The sequence below is a fragment of the Lepeophtheirus salmonis genome, chromosome 6, assembly GCF_016086655.4.
Source record: "Lepeophtheirus salmonis chromosome 6, UVic_Lsal_1.4, whole genome shotgun sequence".
NCBI lineage: Eukaryota > Metazoa > Arthropoda > Copepoda > Siphonostomatoida > Caligidae > Lepeophtheirus > Lepeophtheirus salmonis.
The window spans coordinates 22,717,902-22,745,118 of NC_052136.2; the positions used below are offsets into that span (position 1 = coordinate 22,717,902).

Consider the following 27,217-nt stretch of genomic DNA (forward strand, 5'->3'; position numbering starts at 1 on the left):
TTTGGCGAATCTATGTTTATTTACATATATATAAATATGTTATATAAAATAGATTTGTATTCCTATGATTACCATTTTTAATCAATATAGCCGCCCTCAGCGGTGATGCAGCGCTCAAGGCAAAGTCGGAAGGTGGAGCAGATTTTCCGAAGGTACTTGGCGGGCATTGAGGCCCAGGCCTTGTCCACTGCGGTAATAAGGGAGTTCACGTTGGGGTGAAGACCATTATATGTCTTGGCCTCAATATGCGCCTAGATTCTGTAGAAATTCACAAAACCTTTTTACTTAAATTAGAATCCAAGATATAAGGCTACAAAGTTGTGGTTTTTTTTTTTGGATAACACTCTTCAGATTACCGACTAGGCAAACCTCACACGCGTTACAGGTCATATTTTCTACAATTCTATCTATAGTCTAAGCTGCTGAGTCAAAGAATCAATAAGAATACATGATAATTTCTATTTACGTACTTATTTGAATATTTATTCCTAAGATGATTGAATTAATGAAAACCTATTAACTTCGGCTTTAATTATGTTCGAGAAACATAAATAAATCACAACACTTATTGATTTAAATTTAAATTCCATTGATTCAATAAAATGTTCTTTATACAGAAGAGCAGCGAATTTCCAATCTTTTTAATTTCATATAAAAGATGGTTGGTTCCAAGTGTATTTCTATTAACCATGGATTAGTTCGAGCACTAATAATAAGCGAAAAGTCTTTGTCCTTTTTGAAAATCAACTATTATTTAAATGCAAGCCCGTAATAAATAGAGATAGCAAATATAAAAAAAGGTTGCGTGTCCAAGAAGTTTGAAGTATAGAAGTTCCGTGATTGCAGCCATCTTCTTCACAAAAGCACATGCGACCGAAACGATGACCTTCTGTCATACAAGCATGATTGACTATGAAGAAATTTACTCCAAAATCTTCAGTACATGTTCTTTTGATTTGATAGTGTTCTGCAAAGAGAAAATTAAATATAAATAATCATGTATTAACTTAGAAATAAACGACAACCTGTTCCGATGAATTGAACCATTTTGACACAGCATCCTTCGCAAGGTCGTAATGGAGGCATGTTTTCTTTGCCAATTGTATAGTTGAAAGGATCATGGCAGCGTTCGTCTTCCCAAGTATTACATTCGTAACAATCAATGATCGAACCAGCTGTAATTAATTGGAATGTTATTATCTCAGTATAAGATTAAGGCTCGTTTCCACCTTTTTAATCATTGTCTTGTAATTTTTGGAACTATGCTAGGAAAATGACTGTAAGGGCTTTTTACGTTAGGATTTACAAAATATTCTCTCTTTTAAAAAAGGATGTCTTATGAAAACAAAAAATGAAGACGTACAAAAGATAAACGGGTGATTAGCATGTTTCCTAATAAGTTCCTTTCTATTCATATTGTTCTATAAAAAGTTGACTTTTGTTGTCATAGAACCTCTTATTTTTAGGGGATAATATACTATTTTGTAGATCAAAATAAAACACGTCGATACTTTTACTGTGCTTGTATCTCACAATCTTTTTTTTTTCTAAAAAGAAACAGAAAAATAGGTCCAAAATTTATTGGTAGCTAGCCAATTATTTCCAACTGTAAAATGATTATTCAATCATTGTTGGGAATTTTTTATAAGTGAAGAAGAACTAAGAATAGGGAATGAGTAGAGTTGAGTAGTTTGTAATGAAAAAGTACCTTTAAAAATTAGAAAAGGTATAACTTGTGTTGAGTGTGCTCCTTCTTTATTTTTGTTTATTATTTAATTGGTCGAAGTAGTGTTAACTTCTTCCTCCAAAATAAATAAAAAACCACCTATTTTCTCTGTATATTGTTTTAAAAAGATATAATAAAATAAATATTATATATAAATGTAATGGTTTCCGCACTAATAATTATTATGTAAAAGGTTCTCCTCTTTTTTGCAGTAATTAATTTATCCAAAAAAATCATACAACAGGCTGCTTATATTAGCAAGGGTCTTAATTCAGGTGTACCATATGCCTCACTTTCGCCTTTTCCCTGCATTTTATTTTTATTAAAAACTACTAAACTCTAGGTACGGCCGTGGTTTACTTATATCTGATTTTAAACAAAGCGAAAGAGACTAGTGCTGTCTAGTAAAAAATAGAATACAACTCCCTATATGATAATATTATTAATTTAAAAAAAAAACATATTCACACAGAAGGCGCTGTGAAAAATTTTCTGAGTAGGCGCCAATTTAATATTATTATTTTTTTTTGTAGACAAGCACCTTCTAGCAGATAATATATATTATTTTTTTTTTCATACTCCATTAAACCAATAAACGTTCAGAACACTTATAAGAGAAAAAAAACAATGGACAGCAGACAATAAAATACAGGGTAGTTTTTATACTGGTGAGGTAACGCCGGTATAAAGAGTCCACCTAAATACGTTCCCAGGATAGTTCCAAAAAAAATTACGACACAACAATAACTAACTCTGAAAAAAGACTTTTAATATCACTAAATTACATCCCTAAATCCTAAAATTATAACCCATTACATTGTTATGTTTGATTTATAAGAAACTTACACATACAGTCACCTCCAGCGCCACTTACAGATTTGATAGAGGCCAGGCATACGAGAAGGAAGCATTCTGTAAATATGAGTACACCATTAGTTCAAAAGTATTCAAAAGTATGATTAAAATTAAAGTTAATAATCCAACTAATCTAACCGTTCAAACGTAGTCCTATATCATTTGCAAATATGTGCGCAATTTTAGTAAATTTATATTATGGATTTATTTTCTTGGTTATACATAGAGATTACAAATAAGTTTTAATTTTTAAGATTGATATTTAGGATTATATTATTTTATCAATCAATGGAGCGTGTTCACTGAAGTTAGGCGTAGCATAATAAACTGAAATTGAAATTATCTAGGAGGAATATAGCTTGGTTTTGAACACTGAAGATTTTGCATAACGCGATGTTTGGAAGGAAGGTGGAATGTTCTGAAAGTACTTGATTTTATAACTATACTTAAAACTTATGGTTATTACTTATAATAAAAACTTGCAATTTAAAAGGTTGCTGAATAAATATTGGTTAAGCTGCGATTATTTAAATCTTACAATATTGAAAGGACTGGATTAAAAATAAAGTAAATATCCCATTAAGATTACATTTTGTAATTATTTTACAAGTATATCGTCTAGTATACAATAACATTAATATAATTTATAATGAGTAAAATATTTTTATTGTCCTAACCATACTATAAAAAAAAAAACAAGGAAAAATAGTAAAAAGGGGATATCGAAAAATAACTTCTCCTATCGTATGGGTTTTAGTATTGAAAAAAACCCTGTACAACACAGATTTTTCTTGTTTCCAAGCGATAATACATTTAGTAAATAAAATGAAGAAATTAAAAAAATATTTATTAAGCAAACAAATAAAAAAAACCACTGCATATAAAACTACTCGTAGTCAAAGAAACTTAGTAATATTTGAAGTAGATCAACGATCTATGCAGCAAGTTGTGTTATATAATATTTACGTCATTAGGGCCGTCTGCAGGTCTTTTTAGGGGGAAGGACATTTTCATTGAGTTTTTTTTTTAATGCAAAAGAACTTTCTTAAAAAGAGAAAAAAAAGTTTTAAAAAAAATTTAGAGTTAAAACTTCAATGATTATAACCTTTACGTAATTTAAGTAAGTGTTAGTGAAAATTGTTTTTAATTGTTATATATTTTTAAGGAATACAATCATTGAGGGGGATAATTTTAAAATACAATATTTATTTGTGATATTTATTTTGGTGTTCCCACTTAATTTTTATATTATTTTATGATTTTATACACGTTTGGTATACAGGGGCCACAGTTGAGTTAACTTTATATAATATATAAAATATATGTAAGGCTGCTTAAACTCTAGTTGGGTCGAACCTTAATCAAAACAAACAATTTCGAATAAAATAACAATTTTGTTAACCTCAGTGGAAGCCAAGAGAGAGGCTATAGTCAAGGAGGACCTGAAGGGCAAATCTCGGCCAGCCATCTTGAGAAACCGGAAGAGCCTGGAGGTCAGCACATGTTCATAAATTGACCATTGAGAGGTACGAGGGAACTCAATCTATCAAGGAATGGCCAGGAAGAACCTCGCCAAGATGGCCTAGGATTTTAACATGGGTGCAAAAACAAGAGGGCACTACCTTATCTGAGATGACCCTGGGATGTATCTCTACTAATTGAAGAGGTCATAACACCTGTCAAGCAAGATCAAGACTAGAAGACTTGAGAGAAGCAATGTCATTCTTCAGAAGATGAGGACTTCCTGTCGATCATCACCGAAGTAGAACCAACATTGTGTTCAGTGATGAAAATATTTTCACTTTGGAACAGGCTTTTAACCCCAAAAATGATTGGATTCTGGCCAAAAAAGGTGGCTGGGTGACCATGGAGTCAACCGAATGCAGAAGCCACAGTCTGTGATGGTTTGTTCCCTTTGGTGTTTGTACCGGCTGGGGTGAAGATCAACAGTATTTCCAGAATGAGCCATAGACCTTTTTAGAGGATTGTATCCCAACCACACAAACACATCCAGAGAAAGGCAGTGGTGTTGTGAGGGCAATTTGAGTGGATTCACAGACAATACAGTCTGGCTCCCCTCCAGCCCTGACCTAAACTTCATGGATTAAGAATTTGGATGACCTGAAGGCCAAACTGGTGGCTCCCTGGGACTCAATCCCCGTGAACATGGTGCGTGTAGCATGAAATCCTTTTCAGAGAGACTTCGGGCTGTGGGCAAGGCTAAGGGTGACCATTTCGAATGAAAGTTATGTCACATGTTTTTGGATCTTGTGTCGACTTATGTCTATAATTATATAGAAATTATGTAAAAATTTATATCATTATTATTTGAATAAATATTTAACAGAACTTTCTGCGGACCTCGTATATTTTATGAGTAATAAAAACACACGATTAAAATAAGACCAATCTTTTATCTCGATCACAATAAAAATTATGCAAAAGTGGCAAAGTCCCTTGCCCGTAATGGTTCCGGTGTAACTGCTATGCAGATACGGAAAATCCCAATGACATATGCAATCTCATAACTAACTAATTGGCTACACAAAGTAAATATTTAGTATTGTAATAACATTTATTATTTATTTTTGCATATTGTGGTCTATAATTTACTAAAAAGAGATTAATTTTCGATTGACAGTTAGGGTTTATGTATATGTCAGTTCAATTATTACATGCAAATACACGGCAATAATTCGGAAATGTTTGTCTATAGGGGTAATTCTAAGGAAATTTGGTTGTTTATACATTGTCCCGTCCAATATATCCGACTTCCACCATAATGACGTCATGTGAAAAAGTTATATATCCTTTATTTAAAACGACATAAAATATTTTATTCTAGGGGGATATGATTTTAATAGAATTGGGATTGTAGATAGGTACTACTTTACAAGAGAGTAGGGAGCAAATATTAATGGTCTCAAATTTATGTTCAAAGAATAAATAAAATGGTCTCCGTTGAATTTTCTATTCAAGATTATTGAATCCAAAATTTGAATTTATAAAAGTTCTAAAATATACATAGTAAAACCGCACAAGTTCTTATGTTATCAGTGTACATGTTAACTAAAGACTTCCAATACAAAGGGTTAATGTTTACTAAGGTTGTATATACTTTATGCGGCGTGATTCAATAGACACTTGATGATTGTATTAAAACTTTGTCAAGAGCAAACTCGGGAATAACGCAAGAGGAAAATTTATTTTTTAATTTGTATAGAATTATAAATTTATTCAATATAGGCTCCCATGACCTTCACCACGTCGAACACTTTTTTTTTTTAAATTCTTACAAGTCTTTTTGATGTAGTTCAATTTTGTGATGTTCATTTTTTTTTCTTGAATGTAAATTTTACTTCATCTGGAACATCTCCAAAGTTCAACTTAGAAAGACAGCGGTCATGATGGCTGTTGGACATATGATCCACCCGGAAAAGCTATTCATCAAAGAAAGAGATGATCCTTTTTTGAGGTGGTGGAGAATAATCTTGGCCTGCGTAAGTCTTTCCACATATTGCGTTCTTGTTAATTATATATATAGATATATTTTGCATCTGGCGTTTAATTTAGATCCCAAGTTGTCCTTTGCTGCTCTTCTGATAGTTATTTTACTCATGTCTATCTTTTTTGTACATGCGTTTCAAGCTCTGAAATAGATTTATCTTGATTCTGGCTTTTATGGCTTTGACGTTGACCGTAGTCCTTGTTATCCTCTTTTAACCTTATCCATGGTCTCTTTTAAATATCCGAAGAGATTCAAAATCTTTTTTTATATCATAATCAACCTATTTGGTGATGGCTAAGCCGTTAGAATTTTTACACGAAAGGACATTTCATCTACCAATTTTTTTTTTTTAGTCTCAATCTTTTCAATCTAAAAGTTTTTTTAATTATCTTGATTTTTCGGAAGTTATATCTATCATGTGTGGAAGCAGCCTAATTTTCATTAAATTTGTTCACTAGACCAAAAATTAGAAGATATTTTGTGTGTGTATATTTAATTACGCCGCATGGGGTATATGTATGTACATACATTATAAATATTGATCATTAATAATTAATTATAATCAAAAAAAATTATTCGTATTTGAGATACTTCGAAATTTGCCCGACTAGGAGAATTGTCTGTTAATTATTAAAAAAATTTATAACCAAAATTTTAGAATCTCAATAAATGGCTAGGTTGCCCTCTAATAGTAATTGTAATTGTCTTTCAGTGAATAATTATAAGTGTGCCTTTATCCTTATAAAAACATCCAAAAAAAATACTTGGACGTAAAACTTTAAAAAGTATCATTGGATTGATGGACGACGTAAATCGTTAAGTTATATTGAATATATTTCATGATCCATTGATTGTATTTTTATCAAATCAGTACATGTTGACTATACTTTTATCATCACTCAAGTAGGCTTGGATCTGTCCTATGACCGATTTTTTAAATCAATCTTTAATCAGTCGATTTTTTTTTCTTCACTCCTAGCTAGGATTGCAGAACAAGAAAACGAAGAAAATATTTAATGATAGCTAGGACGTATACTAATATTTTCTAGCCACGCACGTCTTACTTTAAGCTTCAGGTATCTTGTCTCTTTGAAACAGGCCATATTGAAACTTCAACAACTGAAATGACACAGTTAGTAACTACGTCATTTCACCTGTTGTAGTTACCATAAAAAAAAACCTTGTTCTAGGGACCGCAAATTTTATTAGGACTGGACTGCTATCTTTGTAGTTTTTTAGAGCGATTCAACAATACCAATCAGTATTATGGATCGGATAAATACATTCTCACAGACTTATCAAGGTCATTAGATCAGTCATGTAGATCTGTATTTAATTAATAAATAGATATGTGAAAATGCACGATTTTTAAGCGTACGAGGCACAACTTCTACAATTAACTTGTACAAGTGGTAATTGGAGTAAAATAGGTTGTATAAGCAAATTGTAGAAGTCGTACCTCAAACTTTTTTTCAATGTCTATTTTCAGTATTATTAGTATGTAACTTAAGTATGTTTCTTTTAGATTATGATTTTTGTCTCTAAATATTATGAACAATGTATTTACATAAATATATTATGTAGTATACATTTTTTTTCGCATCTTTTTGGTGAATATGACAATAGAAAAAGAAAGGAATAATTTCTTTATGGATATGACTTTTATATTTATACTTAATTTTTTGTTTAGTGAGTATTGCAGAATGGGCATTTAAAAATGTTTTATATATGATGCAATGCAGACAAAAGAAAATGCCTCATTTCATTTATCACAATTTTTTTTTTCGAAAAAAAAATCATTTGGCTTGTATCCCATTAAATATGTGTACTCTTAGTTAAATATAGAAATGCAAATTTACCACAAAAATATCCTTTAGAAATGGAAAACTATATTGATATGAAAATTATCTATATGACATCATTGCTAATGAAGATTTCTTTTGAGGATCATTTATCAACGTAATTACTAATTGTGGTCAAAGCCACCTTCCTCAAGCCCAAGACTGTTAGGTAGGGATGTAGCAGTCCCAAAATTTTGAATTCCCGTTCTAAATCTATAGGATGCGTCCAAATGGGACGTAAAAGTAGTCCCATACAACAATCTTTGGTAAATGACGTCGCTTTAATCAATAAGGCATGAGTAAAAGGGTGCTGCAGTCTCCTCTATGTGATAAGGATAATTATCGTTCAGGGAGTTGTCTTATTTTGTCGCAATTCGGTAACACACTCTGTCGTCTTATTTACAACTAATAATCAATTTATTTCTTTACTTCACCTCTATAGGCAAATGCCATGGGTGTTGCAGAATGAATTGCATGAGGTATATAGCCATCTATTAACAATATTTTCAGTGGTTCTAACTTTTATCCATTATAAAAAACATCATTGAATTCCCTCATCCGTGTCCCTTTAATTTGCTCCACATTTTCATTCATTTCATTATTTAATGTTGCTATCCGAATATGACTAGGGAAATTCCCCGGAATTAACCGAAGCTCTCTACATAAACTTCTTGATAAATATACTTCAGTAACATTCTTACATATAATAACAGTTTCTTCTACTTGCATATTATTGAACCCAAATTTTATTTTTATTTTCTCCTATAATTCTCAAGTTCGACTCATCGACGCTTGATAATTGTCCTTCAACATTTTAATCCATAATCCCATACTCTGTAGATTATCAATACCCACAACAGTTACTTCAGCCCCAGTATCTGGCACTGCGCTTATCCTTTTAATTTTTCTTTGTATATACATTTCTTTCAGAGATGCCATTCTATCATCTACGTTCTTCTTCCCACCATTCACTTTTACTGCATTAGATTTGAAAAATATTCTCTTTGATTTACGCATTAATTTAAAATGACCTTTTTTTGTCACTGATTACAGTTCTTCTCATAAGCAGGACATTTTTCTTCATTTCTATGATAATTTCTTCCACAATAAGAACATCTTTGAGTTTCTTTTATCCGCTCCTTTTTATAATTTGTTTTTATTCTTGATATCGAACTCGATTTTCGTGCCAATGCCTCCTCTTGAAATTTACTCTTTTCTTCGCTTCGGCAAATGGATATAACTTTTAAAGTGAAAACTCAGTAGTCTTAGACAAGAATTTTTTTTTTGTTTCTTCACTATTTATTCCAATGATAGTTAGTGTTGATATCCAGTCTTCAAATGACATATCCCTTAATCAAAACACTTATCTTCACTCTGCTTCTTTCCCACTAACTTGACCCTTTCCATTGCCACATTAATTTGTTTCTTTAGGTAATTTGCAATAAGATCCATGATTTCTCTTAAAGAATTTTCTCCATCTATTTTTATTGACATCGCATCTTATCCAGCATTTTAGGACAACTCAATGGATTCAAAGTCAATGGAAATACAAGGTTTTACCATAACGCCTGTACGACTGATGTTTAACCTCCCCCACGCTTTTAAAAATAGACGTCATACCATATGAGTGGTTGTGTGTTTTCTCAAAATCTGTTTTTCTTGCCCAGCAGGCGTTACAATACAGTTAATTGATCATTCTAACAATAGGGACGTCATAGACTATGAGTGGTTGCTTGTTTGTCAAAATCTGCCTATCCTGCCCAGCATGATCAGCCCCTTACAAAAGATGATAGATAAACATCTAGTGGGAAAAAATCTATTATTTGCAGATAATGTGACTATCTTGATGAGTCAGACTGGAGATACCTCAGTAGAGTCCTTAAATCATTTGAAGAACGATAGAGCTTGAAAGTTAATTACGATAAAACTCAACTAATGACGAATATGGAAGCCCTAGAGAAACTATTCTAGGAGTACTGTCTGGTAAAAGAGGCAACAATATTAGGAAATACTCAAAAAATCCTAAAAAAATAGACAATATAATATAAGTAATGATTTCATTAATTAGAAAAATAAGCTTGAAACACTTGACAGAATCAAATATTGAAATACAACGATAAATCCAAGCAAAACCCATATTATGAGATTTCTACCATATAACGAGGACTGTGCCAAGAAATGGAATAAGATGGGCATTGATTACGCAAATGTACCAAAATACATAGTACATAGGGGATTGTAAATGGAGAAATGGAGAGGTGGTTTGGGTATAATAGATGTGATACTCCATTAGAAACTTCTTTGGTTCTCCTAGTATAAGAGAGCATTTCAAGTCAATTTTTCCTCGAAAAAATCATAATATGTAGCCTGTATGGGAAACTTCGTGTAAATGACTAATTAAATGCCATAGAAAAGTCTAGTACAAGAAACGAAGTTCAAGATCATATATTGGAAGATAATGGGAGCAAGTGGACCACTTATACAGAGGTAAAAATACACTTATCTAGGGAAATACGAAGGAATTTAGACTTTAATAATAATAAAAATGTTTTAAACTGCAATGAAACTACTAACCCTGCAATAGGGATGTTGAAGCATCCCTTTAGCTCTTCTTCAGCCTAAACATAAGATCTCAACTCATGAAAGTATTTATAAATGTTCCAAATAGCTCCATCAAAAGAAGAATGCGTTTACAAGATCCAAGTCCAGATGAACTTCAAATTTTTATCAGGGCTACAATAGAAAAATAATATGGTACCCTATACTAACGGCGAAACAGAGGTACAGAATAGCATAAGGCCTCTACTTCACGCCGAGAGTATTTCACGATGCGCGGAGCCTCTGTAATCACTGTAACATTGGAGCACGACTTCAGGGAAAGCAAAAGAATAGATAAAGTGATGGAAATTTTGACAGAGGGTATTCTCCAAAATATTGGGAGAGCACCAACGCAGCATGAACTACTATTCGGCTTCTTGCCGGACAGCCAAAATGTAGCATTGAGGATAGCTTCCAATGCAGTGGCAAAGGTTCAGACGATGGTGGGGAAGAGGGCATCCCTGAGATGTCATATCTCAAGGAAAGTGGCCCTCGTTGCAATATGCGAATTTAATTTTAAAGAAATCCTTCGCCGGGGAAAGTATTGGGATTTATGCAGCGTGTGTTTTTATTAGTTTTACTATTGTTTATTTACGGGGCCGTGCAAAATTATTTACCAATGATGTAAATATACTTTTTAAGAGGTTTTGTGGCAACCAATCTGATTGTTTCGTATTTTTACTGTTAAAATAAACAAAAATCCTTTCTGTGAGAGCGTAACAACTTCCACACGTGAGACCATGTCCAATCAGGAAACAAAGAGGATCGAAATTGCAGCCCTCCTCCGAGCGGGAGTGCCTCATAACAACATTAAGGAACAGGTTGGGCCTCGTTGAAGACAATTTACAACGTTTCCAAGCACTGGGGGGGATCTCAAGCATTCCCCTGGGGCTGGCAGGAAGCCCACAGTCTCAACAAGGAAAGTAAAGGCAGTGTTCAAGAGGACTCCCTACAGGTCCATTGCCGACATGTCCAGAAAGATGGGAACGTCGAGATCAACTGTTTCAAGGGCATTGAAAAGGGCTAGAGGAAAGTCCCTGAGGCGTACTGAACACCCTCTGCTAGCTGAACGTCAGCAAGAAGTCAGACTTGAGCGTGCCAAGAAAATTTTGAATGATATCAAGAGCTCATCTGAACGCATCATCATTTTTTCAGATGGGAAAATTTTTACGGTCAATCCTGTTTTCAACAGGCAAAATGACCGTGTTGTGAGCTTTGGAGATGTGCAAGATAAGCACCGCTATGTGGCAACAACAAAGCAACCTGCTTCGGTGATGATGTTGGGTTTCGTGGCCTCCAACGGGAAGGCCATGAAGCCAATATGGTTCCCCACTGGCTACAGATTAATAGTGGATGATTATGTGAAGATTCTGGCATGCAAGGTCCTTCCGTGGATCAAATCCACGGAGTCGGCAACTCTCCTTGGGTTTTTCAATAAGATGGAGCACCCACCCACGCTTCCAAGAAAGCTCAGGAGTGGCTCAAGGACAACATGAACTTTTGGCCCAAGGACTACTGGCCCCCTCAGAGCCCAAATCTGAAACCACTAGACTTCTCTATCTAGGCGCACGTGGAGACCAAGGCCTGCAAAAAACGACACATGAACATAAATGCCTTAAAGGCTGCTGTCAACAAGGCCTGGGCCTCCATGTACGCCGATGACATCCAGCAAGTCTGTGGAAGCTTCAGACGTCGCCTGACCAGTGTCATTGAGTCAAATGATGGCTACATTGATTAAATTTGATCACAAACTATTTTATTATTCTAAATATGTATGAATAAATTGTTTCTCAAGTCATTCGAAATGTCATTATTGTCCGCGATATGTTCTGAACAAAAATCGGTAAATAATTCTGCACGGCCCGGTATACAATTATCTTACTAATTAATTTTTCGGAACATCTTTTAGAAACCGTCGTAACCTCGAATCTATGAATTGTATTTACAAATATTTAATAATTCCTAGTGTGGTTTTTATTTTTTTTTAACGGATGATAATTAATTTATGGTGTGTGTACATTTTTGATAGTATATGTTGTATTTTTCTCTATTAATCATTTACCAGTGATATTGGTGTGCAATGGGAAGAAAAAAAAACAAGTTTTCCCATTTTAAAGGAGTCACACCCTTGATATTATTTAATTTTTTTGTTTGTTTGGCTTAAAAATGGTTTAAATTACAAGAATAAGATATAAGACAGTAATTAATTATATATATATACCAACCCAGTCACTTCATAGAGGAGAGGGCTGAAGGGGTAGTAGCCCTCTTAAAAAATGTTACTTTCATTTATTGTAATCAATAGGAATAACTATTTCTAACGTTGATTATTTTTTGCAATGAAATATCTGAGCTACCATAGCTCCCACGTCAAATAATTTGCTTTCTAATTAAAGTTATTTTACAAATATATAATAACGTACATTAATACTTTGAGATAAGAGTGCCCTAACACACGGCTTTTTTATGTTAAGGGGTGGATTTTGAGAATAAATTAGCGTTGGAAGGTGATTTTTTATTGTGATACCAGATGTCTAGTGTTGGCAATTGACCACAAGAGCAGTTTTATGCTTTAGTTTTTTTCAGCTGGGATAAATTGTTTTGTTCTACTTGTTTTTTTATACTCATGAGCTCGATCCATGAATATATTAAACTCATATTTCAAGGTATTACTGAATTGGAGGGTACCTTACTTCTTCCCTAAAATAAGATTTTTCAGAAACATTTAACCAAGATAAGTGAAACTATTTTAAAAGATGCTTTGGTATGATAGACAATATATTAGTTTCCTTTTTACAAACAATACTTAAATTCAAGTTTTCTAGAGTTTAGCTTCTCCAATGTTAAAATAAAATAAATATGATAACATTGGCATATATATAATCTTATAGAATTCTTTTTTAACAATATTTTTAGGAAAGAGATCAAAAATTAATCTTTTTTTTTTTTCCTCTATCAATACAAACTCTTGTACAAGAAAGTCTTCTTTCAAATATTTTAATACTTGACTGAACAGATATGCTAGTTTTATAATCAAAAGTTACAAATATTGACATGGAAGGAAATAGATAAGTAATGTTTATCTATGTTTTACTAAAGATATATTGTATTTTCGGTCATGTTTGATACCCCAGCCTTCATATTTATGTGCAATGTACATTCCATCTACTAAGATAATAATATAGAAAGTTTTTAATGACATCTAAATAGGCAATAAAACGGCTATATGTAAATAATCGAATTCGTATTTTTTTGGGAAACTAGGGAATCAAAAATTAATAGGACGTCATCACTCATTAGTGAGGAACCAAGGAGTACTTTAGTCTCTCAAGGCGCTACCTGGCTAAGCCTTAGCTACGCACACTCAATCCTACATCCAAAAAGCCTGCAAAATTTCATTCATATGACTACATTGTTATTTCTTAGATTAAAAATTTGTATATGATATTAAGGGGGCACTATATGTATACAACATGCAAGTGAATCCTTATTTCCTTTAATTTTCATATACACTATACTCATTTCACTTCGAAACATGATTCAGAATCGAAATTATACCCTAAAAACATGTTTTTTTAAATGACTTTAAAGTCCTTTCCTAATGAGAAGGAAAACTTGAATGTTCATTCTCGTGTTCCATGACTTAAATTACAATAATAAATGTGGGTTTGAGCGGGCGGCCCAAAATTATGTTGCAAATTGTAATTTGTAGTACAGTGATGCATAATAAATGTCCCGCCGGCATGATACACAACCCACATTTCCCAGTATGTGAAATATGCCTTCAAATTGGGTGGTTCCTTGCTGCCCCACTTGCAAACATATGGTCGAAAGCTCTATGATAATGAAATAAGAACTTATTTGCATAAATTTCCAACATCAAGCACGGAAATTCTTAATAAATGGAAATCAGTTACACCAAGAAATTAGAAACCTGTTAAAAAATACTCTATAATTATTTTAGTTATATCCAATTAGTGTTGATATACTATTATTTTTGTTTATATAAATCTGTTGATAGCTCTAAAAAAAATGTTTTCTCTCTTCATTTTAAGCATGATAATTTTGAAACAGAAACTAAATTGACAAATGGAGAATTAAAAAGACGTATCTTAAGAAAAAACAGAAGTGACAAATAAATAAAGGACTAGAATAATGTCAATGGCTGAGGAGAGGGAGGTGTAAACGGAAAAGTGATGAAATATAATTAAGGGGGCAAAAATTTTGAGAGAAGATACTATGTTTAATTTGTCGGAAATGAAACAAAAATTGGATATCAATTGTGTACAATTAAAAAAAAAAAAGAGTAGATTGGATGGAAAATGAAGTTCAATTTATGTACATAACAAAATCAGATTCAGGTATTTTGCACAACAAATAAAATGATAACTTTATTTTTGAGACGATAATTAATTACTATTTTGAATTTAACAATTATATTTTTCTAATTATAGATGACTAGTTTTAACTCATTTTTTGTTGTCCAGTCATTAAATTTAGTGTAATAATTCTAAGAGATGTGAAATTTCAATTTCAAATGTGGAATACTACCAATAAGATTTAAATCAATGAAATAAGGGAATATATTCCCCAGAAACTTTGCGACAGTTTTTATCTGGTACAAAATTTCACCTCCTCATTATAAAGAACTTTTAAAAATATTATGTCTGCGAACTATGTTATAAAAAAACAACTGAGTTCCGTTATGCAGGAATCCACCGGGATATCGAAAGGAAAATTCAATTATTTAAAAGCAAGACAGGAAAAATTAACTGAGAAGGATAAAGTAGTTCCAATTATATTAGATGAAGTCTAGTCTGCTCAAAGAATAGAGTATATGAATGGCAAAATTTATGGTTAAACCACAATTTTATGTTTCATATTCAATTCAATTGCTGGAAATTATCAAGATGTCGTAGTAATACGCCATAAGAATTTCAAATAAGAGAAATTATTATAGAATGGAACAAGAAATTATAAATTTATTCTAACATGTTACTTGCTAGGTGAATTACTCTACATCAAGCGATCAATGTAATTATTTGTTATTCCAATTAAAGATTGATATATAAATGTAATGTAAAAATAAATATCAGGATGTAAAAGTTGAACTTGCCATCATAATAAATTATCAAAATCACCTTGAAAAGAAAGAATTATCAACCCAACTTTATTATGTGCCGTGCCTTCAGTTTGAGTAGTGAAGATAATAAATATTTGTTGCATTAAAATAGGCTAAATATGGACTAATTCATACTTAATATGTTGAATAATCCAAATTTAGGCTCTTAATCCATAATATAAGTTTAAAATTCATGATGTTACAGGTACATATTCAAGCATGTATCCCTTTTTATATATGTACAGGGGAGGATGAGGTATCCTTGATAATAAATTCTTCAAAAATGAACTCATACATATACTCATCTTGGAAATCAAATCTGAAACCCTATTTTCAACGCTTTTAATCAATTAGAAAAGGGGGATCAAATCAAAAATAAAAGAGATGAGACATGAATTACTTTATGTAAAGTAATCTATAGATGAACACAGGTCCATCAAGAGACGATCTTTTCCAATACAAGAGAAATATGATGTACTACAAAGGAACTGACAATCTCATAACTATGTTATGGATCTTCCTTCAAAAAATTTCTTCTTCGATGTGGTTTAATAAGAAGTCCTTCCTTTATACTCAATAATAACGGGGATTTGCAATCAAAAGTTAGATCTGAAAGGAATAAGATGAAATCTTGTATAAAAAATTAGCTTTTTCTTTGACAGAATTGAATCATACTTGATAATTAAATGCTTTTGTTGGAATCTTTCAAGTTTCAACTCTAAAAAATGAAATTTTCTAACAGAATCTTTCACCAGACCATCCACAATTATATGACTGATTACTTAGATCACAAATAAGGGTTTTCAATCTAGGATCGGATAAGTCACTTAGTCCGCGTTCATATTTCATCACTTTTTAAAAATAATTAATACTTTTCTTTTACATTTGCGATACAAAAAAGAATTCTATCATTTATTATATTTTAAAAAGTTCTAATAACAAGGTTCCATGGCGTGTGTCTATACAGATGTTAAGTAATGTATGAGTAAGGACATTTACAGAGTAGGGAAGCAAAACGCAGAGAGTTAATTAATATTTAATTTATCATTACCATGAAAAGATTTAGTTATTATTTTTTGATATTCTAATTCAGCCATTATTTTTACATAAACAAACTATACTAATAACTTAGTAATTACATCATCCTGAGCGAAGAACAAGCAAAGAGACAGTGCATCTCAGATCTCCTAAATACTGGAGTTGATGTAACGAACATTAAAGATATTATTAAGCATTCTAGGAGCCTGGTTTTTAATTTGGCCAAGACGAAAAATAATGGAGAAATCCTCTCTGGGATGTCAAGAAGTGGAGGACATAATTTAAAGAGGGATATGAAGTTTTTCTTAAGTTTGGAGAATAATATAAAAGAATATCCCATTAGGTCGATGAATCGCCTCACCAACGATTTCTCTATGGATCCTAGGACCATCAGGAGGGCTAAAAATCACATGTTGGGATTAGTTTCTTTCACAAGAACCCTAAGCCACCTTCTGATAGAGGCCATGAAAGCCTGGAGGGTCGAGAAGTTCAAGAAAAACATCACATGGACCAAAGCAAATCAGTCAGTTGTGAAAATATTATCAGATAAGAAGATTTTCACAGTTGATCAATTTCACAACTGCCGGAACGGCCCCTGGCCTGTGGAAACAAAAGAAGAGGTCAAAGGGTTTGTTACATCAAATATCCGGCTCAAGCAAGTAACTTCGGGGTTATAGCTTCTGATGGAAAGAAGATAGCTCCGTTCTTCTTCAAAGATGGACAGAAAATCATCCAGGAGGCTTACTATAGGGTGCTTAGGTACACCATATTTCCATGGCTGAAGACCAACTACCCCGAGGGTAACTACGTGTGGACCCAGGACGGTGCACCCTCTCACACACCCTCCAAGTGCAAAAAGTTATGTGCAGATAACATAGCTCGATTCTGGTCCAAAGAGATATTGCCACTTCCTCACCAGATTTGAACCCACTGGACTTTTCTATATTAGGCACTTTGGAGAAGGAACCCAACAGGACCTCACACCCAAATGGGTTCTCACTAAATTCCTCCATAGTGGCTGCATGGTACAACTTGTCAGAGGAGCTTGTCATAAACTCCTGCATGGCCTTCAAGTGACGTGTAAAGGCTGTTATTGATAATGAAGGCGGCCATATTGAGTGAAAAAAGTTTTGCAAAATCTTATCTACATGTTTTGTTAAATTTTTTTTTTTTTTTGCCTATTATTGAAATATAAATTTATATACATATGTATTTCTAAATCCATCCCTCGAGTCCACATTATGTTGCCCTACCCTGTAGTCATGTCGATCCTTAATTGTACTCAGAGTCCAACAAAGAATTACCTCATTGTTACTCTTCGTCTTTCATGAACAAACGCACTAGCTATTACTTTATACTAAGATGTCCTGTCTTCAAGACATAAATAATAATGACAAAAGCTTTGGAAAACAAAAATATATTTTCGTATATCAACTAGAATAAGCATAAGCCCCTTCCGCTTTTTAGGGCATGTTTTATACACCTTTAAGTATGCATATTGACTTCAATTTCTAAGATCAAATGAATTTAATTATTTACAGTGCAAGAATGTCTTTTTATACCTCATTGGTGCAATTCCATTTGACCAATAAGGGGAAGAAAAAACATGGGACCTTAAATCAAACTTAAAACCTACTATAGAGAAGACATTTTTTTTTTTTTTTAATCATTTTACCCCAAGAGTTTGATAGTTTCCTAATTAAAATTTCAATTAATTTAATTTTTCTTATAATATGATTCATTGCTTATAATGTCGATAACATCATTTTTGTTGAAATAGATCATATTAATCCTTTTTTTTAATAATTTATATTCAAAAAGTCACTTACTCATTTCTCATACAGGTTCTTTTGAACCTTTAAAAAAATTTTAATCTGATCAATTTCTAAGGAAAAAGCTTTCGATAAAGAACATTTTTAGCTTAACGTTCATTTATCTTAGGATAGATTGATCTCATACCTGTAATGTCATAACCATAGGGGCCAAGGGACCATTGAACCCCACTTTTTAAGACTTTGTAGCATTTTTTCTTACATTGTAAGACTGTGTGACTATGACTTAACTTGCAGGTACATTTTGGGGCTACTGTCTTATATACATATATTGAAACTAAGTCCGAGATTGACCTTTTTTTTGTTTGTAAGGTGTAAAGTGACTTTTCTGTTGCCCCAAAATTTGATATTAAATCTTTGGTTTTATTCTTCATTTTCACTCTATGGACCGATTTTCTCGACATTTTATTGTACGTTTATTGTATATCACAGCTTTCAAAAAAGACAAAAAATCAATTTGACAGCGCAACTTGTGCACAAAATATTATAGATATATTCTCCTCTGAATAGAAGTAATATATCCCACCCCATATGATATATGATGTTAATTATTTAAGACTAATTTTGTAAGTAAATGTCATCTTGCCTCAAGTATGTTGAAAGTGAAAAAAAAATACAAATAATATTAGGCAAAAAAAGCACAAAACTTTATTAGATAAAAAACTATTTACCTAATTGCAAATTAGTTATCTAAACATCAAATAGTACTAGATTAAGGTATATAATATTAAAGTTGATTTGTGCTATTAATAATTAATATATTTTGTAATTTATCATACTCAAAAAGAAATCTATTAAATTTTTCAAAATGCTCAGATATAAATGTAAGATACAAACTTAAGATGAAATACTAAAATTACATTTTAGTTGTGTGTCTTTTGAGCATGAATTATAACTAAAAATAGTTGGCAATTTCTTTGTAACCAGAGTAACATGAAATATGTTGCCATACACGCAACTATTTGCAAATAGATAACCCTAAATTTAACTTGATTATGTCCCGGCCATATGTATGCATGTAGAAGGAGATTTGGGATAGTTGACCGTTTTCAATTTCCAAACAAGTTTCTAGATAGTTAAATCCAGTAATTTCGTTGAATAATTACTTATTAGTAGGAATGGGCAAAACGTAGAGAAAAATTGCAGTTTTGAGTTATGAAAGAGAACAATGGTTAGTGCTTTGGTTCTTTTTTTTCTTTTTAGTTTATTTTTAATAGATCGTGTTAAAATCTCCCTCTGAAGTATGGATTATTGCATATCTTTGGTGTAAATAGTTTTAAAAATGCATAATAAAATAAATACATATGAATTTCAATATAATTTTAATATTTTCTCTGTATTAGTGTTATTTTAAATGTAGAATATTCTCCTCTTTATAGCTATAATATATTTTTTCGCTCCAAAATCATATAACAGACATCTGATTTCAACAAAAGTGTAATTCAGTAGTATCATAAGTGTTGCTACTGCCTTCTCCTCGCTCTCGGCGAAAATGTCCATCCTTACCTATTACTACTACATTAGCTACGGCTGTTTGAGGATGGTGAGTATACCCAATAGGACATGAGCGTTGTTTGCTCATATTATTTAGTAAAAAAACGACAGTGTATGGTGTGGTTTTGAGGCAAAATAATATAAATCTATTAATGATATTATTAAATATAAAATGTAGTTTTATTACTTACATAGAGGGGCTAATAAAAATTTAGTTTATTCCCCAAGCTACAGACTGCGGAACATAAATTATTTTTAGTGGTTGATTTAAGAGTTAAATGTGTTAGGTCAGATAAGTACATATTGTGTAGTATATATTTGGAGTTAAAAAATAGTTAGGGGCAAAGTCAACACTCGCACAATAAAAAATTGGAGGCATCTTGACGCATATACACGTAATAAAAGAAACAAAGGAATAATATTTTCATTTTCTAATTTGATGTGAGTAGAAAATGGCAACTAACACATAAATGTTGAAAAGAATAAAAAATAATAAAAGGATCATGAATCAAACAATATATATTTTTGATTATAATTTAATAATGATTCAATTATACTGACAAAATACTATTATTAATTTTGATCCATTCTACTATCTCAAGGTGGCCCATAAACAGTGCATGTTGAAAGAAAAATATTCTGCATTAAAAGAGACTACAGTCCGAAATGGGTGCCACAAGTTTCATATTGTTTCGAACTTTCCAACAAGAAAATGTCCTGTTTCAAGATCAATTCTACAATATGAGTAAGATATAAAAAAATGAATATGCATCAACTAGCCCCTATATATTTTCATTACCTGTTCTATACCAGGGAAAATACCTCAATTTTTTAGCGTCCAAGAATACCTCAAAGTACATGTAACCTGCATAATTAATCAAATATATTCCTACATCAAGCTGTTTTTGTTTATTTCTTTGTTCTTTCTAGCAGCCCTTTCATTCACTGCGTTATGTTCACAGCAACTAAGCTAACTTCCATGGCTACCAGATTATTTTTGATGTCATCAAAAGGAGAAGTTAATTTTTGCACGCCAAATGCGCTCATTTTTCCTTCTCTAAGCATTACCGGAGGCTAAAAAAATATGAAGTTTGAAGATTGTGCTCTTTTATAATTGCTACCTGAAAATATTATTCATTTTCATAATTAATTGTCGGTTTCTTTTTTACAGAACTACTATTTATGGATGCGCTTTGACGAAAACAATAATCAAAAAAGCGTCCAAAACTGGACGGGTTGAAGCCCCCCAAAAAAAAAAAAAAAATATCATAATTCTAATTAATTTTTCTAATTTCTTTTTCCATACATATCATTTTTCAAATAATATGTCTAAAAAAGATTTAAAACTTGGAATTTTTTATAATAATAAATTAATATTTGAAATTTAATATTTCCTAAAAAATAATTTATTCTTGATAGCTATGGATTTTTAAAAATAACTTAAAAAATTTTAATATTTGAAATTTTTTCAAATAACTTAATATTTTGTAGCTGTAGATTTTTTCCAAAAATTCAATATTTTGTGACTAACTATGGATTTTGGATTTTTTTTTCCAAAAAATTTAATATATGAAATTTAATTATTTTTTCAAATTATAAATATTTAACTTTTTTGAATTTTATTTTTAACTCTTATAACTCTTCTCAGAAAATTAAATGATAATATATAATTTATATATTATTATTTTTTATTTTGAAATTTGGGGGAGGGGGAAGGAACGACAGCCCCTCCAGCCCACCCCCTGCAGACGTCCCTATAGTGTTTCATATTATTGGAATATCTGAGCAAAAGCTACTATTCATAGGAACTATTAGTTAATAGCAATATTTTCAAACGATACATTCAAATGTAGGAATAATCCAACTTGATCTAGTAGATTTTTCAAGATCCTACAATAAAAATCATCGAAATATAAATGATTCAATTAATAATATATATTCCTTTGCTACATTACATTCTAATTTTGTGTTAGTTTTTATACATTAAATATGCGGCAGATTCAAAATACATATATTTGTACTATGTAACTTAGAAACATGTCATTCTAAATTAATGTATGTACCATGTGTGTACTCGTATATTTAGAAAACGAGATTCTGCAGTTAAAACCATTATAAAAACAATATAATTTGAAGCATATTTAGCAGAATAGAGAACAAGTCTAAAAAGAAAAGTTATATAGAGGTCCAACATATTTCAAGGTTATTTTATAGAATCTTCTGCATAGTCACGGCTGCTATTAGGGTGACTGCTTTTCATTGAGACCCGGACTGGAAAGAATTTGTGAATATAGAAACGAAGAATATTTTTTTTAAAAGTCCATAAAAATGGGGAAACAATGCATGTTTAAAAATAAAATAAAAACTATGACGTTTTCTTAATATACGTAACTTCAACAAATGAAATATAGACATACATTATTAAAAAAGGAAAAAGATTGCATAGACTTTTAATTTTTAATAAAATTTATTTTTACAGAATTTTTGTTTAATTGGTCAGATGGAGCCCCACGCACTAATGAACTATAATCAAGCATCATTGTATTACAATTACTTCATCTGACCTAGGAATTGTCATTCAAGTCAATATACATTAAGTATATTTCCTTCTCTAGGAGGGACTGAGTATAGAACATTGGGTTTAAGAGAATAATTTCTCCCTAGCGTGTTGTCCATTCAGCTACGTCGCTCAATAGGCTGAACCTTTTCTTCAAAAAAGTCATTCTAAAACAAAATATAATATGAATTTAATATATAACAAATATATTTACAACGAAATTTTTTTTTAAAATGCCATATAAATATAAAAAGGAGTGCCCTTTTTTAAAGAAAGGTCGTTTTAAAAATAGAACTAAATAACTACAACAAATGGTCGTACATTTAGAAAAAAAGTAAATTTCATAATAAAATATTTTAAAGTTTAAATTAATTAGCCTTCTTCCCATTTATTAGTTTATATTAAATGAAAAACTTTCAGTCTTTACATTGCAGAAGTAGGAATTATCCTAATAACTTCTGCTAATTAGTGGATTTGTAGAATCCCATCATTGTTTTTTTTACTTTTTTAGGGATTTACCGGTTTTTAAGGTATGATATTTGAGTCTATAGTTTCAGTAACGCTTAGAAAATGTGTTCTTAGTGGGCTCACTCAGATCAAATTTTCAAATGTATAGATTTATAAGCCTCATTGCCTTGGGCATGTCTCTCTGTTAGCGCCACTTCTACGAAGTCAAGTGACGAAGAAGACTCCAGGACTATAAAAATTATAATGAGGACTAAAAAAACCACATTGTGGGAGGTGCTGGATAAGATATTTCGGTTTTTTAACCCTGTAGGGATGGGGTGTGCAACTCGTCTTAAGATATTTTTAGGTAACAAACACTGTTCCCCCTGAATAGTCATAATTCATCTCTTCTTCAGAACTGCTGACCTAGACGGATTCCTTGGTAATCCGCGGGTCATTTACACCATACAATTTCACTAACATAATCTTGGTATAGCTATATTTATTCTGTCTTACCAGAGATCAGAAGAACGTTATTAGGAATTGTGATTGATTAAAGAAATAACTTAGGGATTGTGCCACAAAAATCAAAACATCAATTGATGAGGTTTAATGAATGATATAAAGCAAACTGCCTCAATAAAGTTGACTCGGGTTTTTTTTTCGATTTTGAAAATAAACACACTATTTGAGACGAGTTAAAAAAATCCTCGACTCAAGTCAAGTGGGCCCGAGCAAGTAATTGTTCGAGTCGAGACAACACTACAATTACAGCATAGCTGAATGCTTATTAAATACTATAATTATAAATGATGAAGAAATGAATATTATATCTTTAAATTCAAATGTATATATTTATGTCACAGAAAGCATATTATTATAACTACAAATTAAATGCTATCTTTGACGTCAAATGAATTCTCAAATTCAATATAAAAAAGTATTTAAGTAAAGATGTTAATTATAATTCTTTCTGTATCCTAGGCGTCATATTTAAGTTTACACTTAAAGAAATGTTTACAGCTCGAGTTTTGATAGAAATGTTTACAAAAATGAGATTGGATTATATTCTAATGATCATTTGCAATTGTTTTATTTATAAATATTAGCTGGTTCTTCAAAGACGACAACATGGAAACCAAAAGGGTTATTGACTGTAAATGCTCGAGCGCCAGAAGACCAGAACCTATATTTCCAATGATATCAGGATCGGCCGAACGGCCGTGTATAGCATTAAAAAGCGATTTGAACCCCAAGGAATAGTCGCTAAAAAGTCTGGGCAAGGTTGGAAAGGAACAATAAGAACAAAGCCCATGATTATGCGGGTCAAAAACTACCTTCAAAAAAATCCAGAGAGGATGAAGGCCAGTACGGCCATGAATGTGAGCGAGGATAATCAAAAATGAATTGCGAGCAAAATCAAGAACAAGGAGGAAGAAACCTCTCATTAGAACGTCCACAATGAGGAAGAGCCAAGCTTCTTTTGAATGTGTCCAAGAACATTGAAAAACCATCTTCAGTGTAAATTTAAATATGATGTGTGGCGTATATTTATTTGCGAGAACGATATGTCTACGTTCATTGTGGAAGAAACTTTACTAAATTAATTTGTAATCCTTGATTTATACTATTTAAAAAAATCAAATTTCATTTAGCCCAAAAATAATTTATTTATATTAACATTTTTTCCAGGACAGTGCTAGTCCTTAATATGGGACAAACCGCCGGACCTTATTAAACACGTCCCATATTTTAATATATATATGACATTGTTATCACTAGTATTATATTAAAGTCATTTTAAAAATTGAGTTCGTTCAGTAAAACCTCAGCTATTGTTCCTGCATGATAGTAGTATTTATAATAGCGTCAAGGCCGTAACTATGATTTTTTTTTGAGATAAAAATTCTAAAATTTGCCCACTTTGGATATAAATTTATGCAATAATTAATTTTAGGATTTTTTTTTTTTTTTTTGTAAAAGACTAATGATCTTTTTTTATGAGTAACATGTATATAAAAAAATCTGATAGGAAAACATTTCACAACAAAATGTTCATGTTTGTTAAGTATTTTAAGAATAGATTTATAATTTTGATAATAAAAATATTTATCGTTATTAAATATCTCAAATTTTGACAAGAACCGCATTCCTTATCATAAAAGGTTAAAAATTACCCGACGACATTTAAGTCTGTACGGATCTCCACGGCCACCCTTGGTCATCGACCTGAATGACGTCATTGTTTGATATCTGTGAGAACGTAAAAGTATAAGGAGCGATAAATCCCTTCCTCTGTCTGGCAAGTTTGGAATTTATTGAACTGCATTAAGGAAATATAACAATAAACATTCGAAAAAACGTTCCTTTAGTTTTAACAAAATTTGATTCAATTTCTTTATGTTTTAGTGACTCATCAAAATTAAACTTTAAAACTTTACATTTAAGAAAAATTCCCGTATCTCTTACTTGCTGTATAGATGATCCAAAAAGAGCCCATGATTCACGTTTTCCACTAATTATAATTTCTCATCCTTTGCAGAAATACCAATGGAATGTTATATGTAAATCTATAGGATAAGTCAATAATTATTGCTCTATGCGTCCTTCCAGAGCATTATTATTATTATTATTTTGAGTAAATAAGCGTTGAATGCAGTTAAAGACAGATTTATTATGCAGCGTATTCTTGTGTAGTTTTGAAAATATTACAGTAGAGTGTGATGATGTTTTTTTGAATGTGTACGTTGTGTTATTTTTTTTTATTATTTTTTTTTTTTATCAAAAAAGCATGTATACTAGTGTATACGACGAAGAAAGTCGCTCAAAGATACGATGGGAGGAAAAGTAAGCTTCTTTCTTATATATTTCTCCTCAACTCTTTTTATATGCGGGAAGGAGAGATAGATGTTGAAACAATTATATAGATCTAGGATATTAAATTGTAAGCATTTTGGGTATTGAAAAAAAAAATTAAAAATTAACTTGTGAACATGTTAACCTATTCAATTGGATTAATGTTTGAGAAGAAAGCCACTTAGATGTAATGAAATTTCATGTGACAGTTACAAGCATCAGCTATGAGAAGGAGGGAATAAACAGAAATCCAACATCGTATCAAACAAAGAATGACTCCAAAGCCGATCTTTCATTCTACTCAAGGTCCAAAAAGGACTTATCCTTATAACGAATGATGAAAACTTTATGTAAGTAACTTGGGCATGTTAAAAAAAAGAAACCGAAGATCAACATGGTAGCCCTGACAATTTGAAGAATATTTGAGAGGAGAGCAACTTAACTGTTGTGGCGTGATTCTACTCTGAGTCCAACAAGGACTCCTCGCAAACATTTTTAAAGTTGATGATCTCCGTCTTTTATGAGCACACAAGAATGTTCAATCAGGGTTTGAATGTAGTAGAAAAGGAAGTTCACTACTCAAGAATTTTAAATAATAATGACAACACCTTAGGAAAAGAAAATTCATTCTTCACATTACCAATTCCAAAAAACGAGCGAGCTAAAAAATACACACGATTTCCTTCACTACTTATATTCAACTTGTTACTCTCCATCATTTATGTTCTCACACACTCTTGGTTACACTTTACACTTAAAATGTTCATGAGCTGTGATGGAAATCTGAAGAATGAATTTTCCTATAATTTAATTCCTGAGTAGTGAACTTCCTTTCCTAAATATATTCAATTATATTCAAAAATTCGAATCGTGAATCGACATCGGAGTAATCCTTGTCTATGTCCTTGTTAATTTCATTCTCCCCTCCTCCCTTGTAACGGCTGATTGTAACTGATCTCCTCCAAAAAAATTTTATTTCAAATTGTCAGGGTTTTATTTTTTTTAATCTACCCATTATACACAAGATTTTCATCACTGTTCATGAGTAAGGAAAATCGATATGAAATAAGAAAGATATTATTAAAAACTGTTAAAATTTATCCGAGATACTTTTTCAAGAATATAGAATAGAATAGTACTTCATAATTTCTAACTAAGAGTATAAATTTAATCTGGCATTAGCTTAAGTGCATAGAGAATTGGGATATTCATATGATAACGATAGGTGTTAATGGGAAAATGAAGTAGTAATTATTAAAGGGCTGCATTCAGAGAGATACTAAAAATACACATTTTTTAACTAAAGTTATACAAATCTAATTATTTAATATGTAGATTAAAAA

General features: G+C 31.6%; 1 protein-coding gene across 1 annotated transcript; it reads right to left on the minus strand.

The window, feature by feature from the left end:
• LOC121120755 (UPAR/Ly6 domain-containing protein qvr) lies at positions 1–25,760 on the minus strand. The gene is made up of 4 exons (XM_040715607.2): positions 25,488–25,760; positions 2,573–2,638; positions 1,026–1,175; positions 1–967 (listed from the first exon to the last, which is right to left on the minus strand). The coding sequence occupies exons 1-4, from the start codon at positions 25,516–25,518 to the stop codon at positions 744–746; spliced, it is 471 nt and encodes a 156-aa protein (XP_040571541.1). The 5' UTR covers positions 25,519–25,760; the 3' UTR covers positions 1–743.
• Between the last annotated feature and the right edge of the window lie 1,457 nt (positions 25,761–27,217).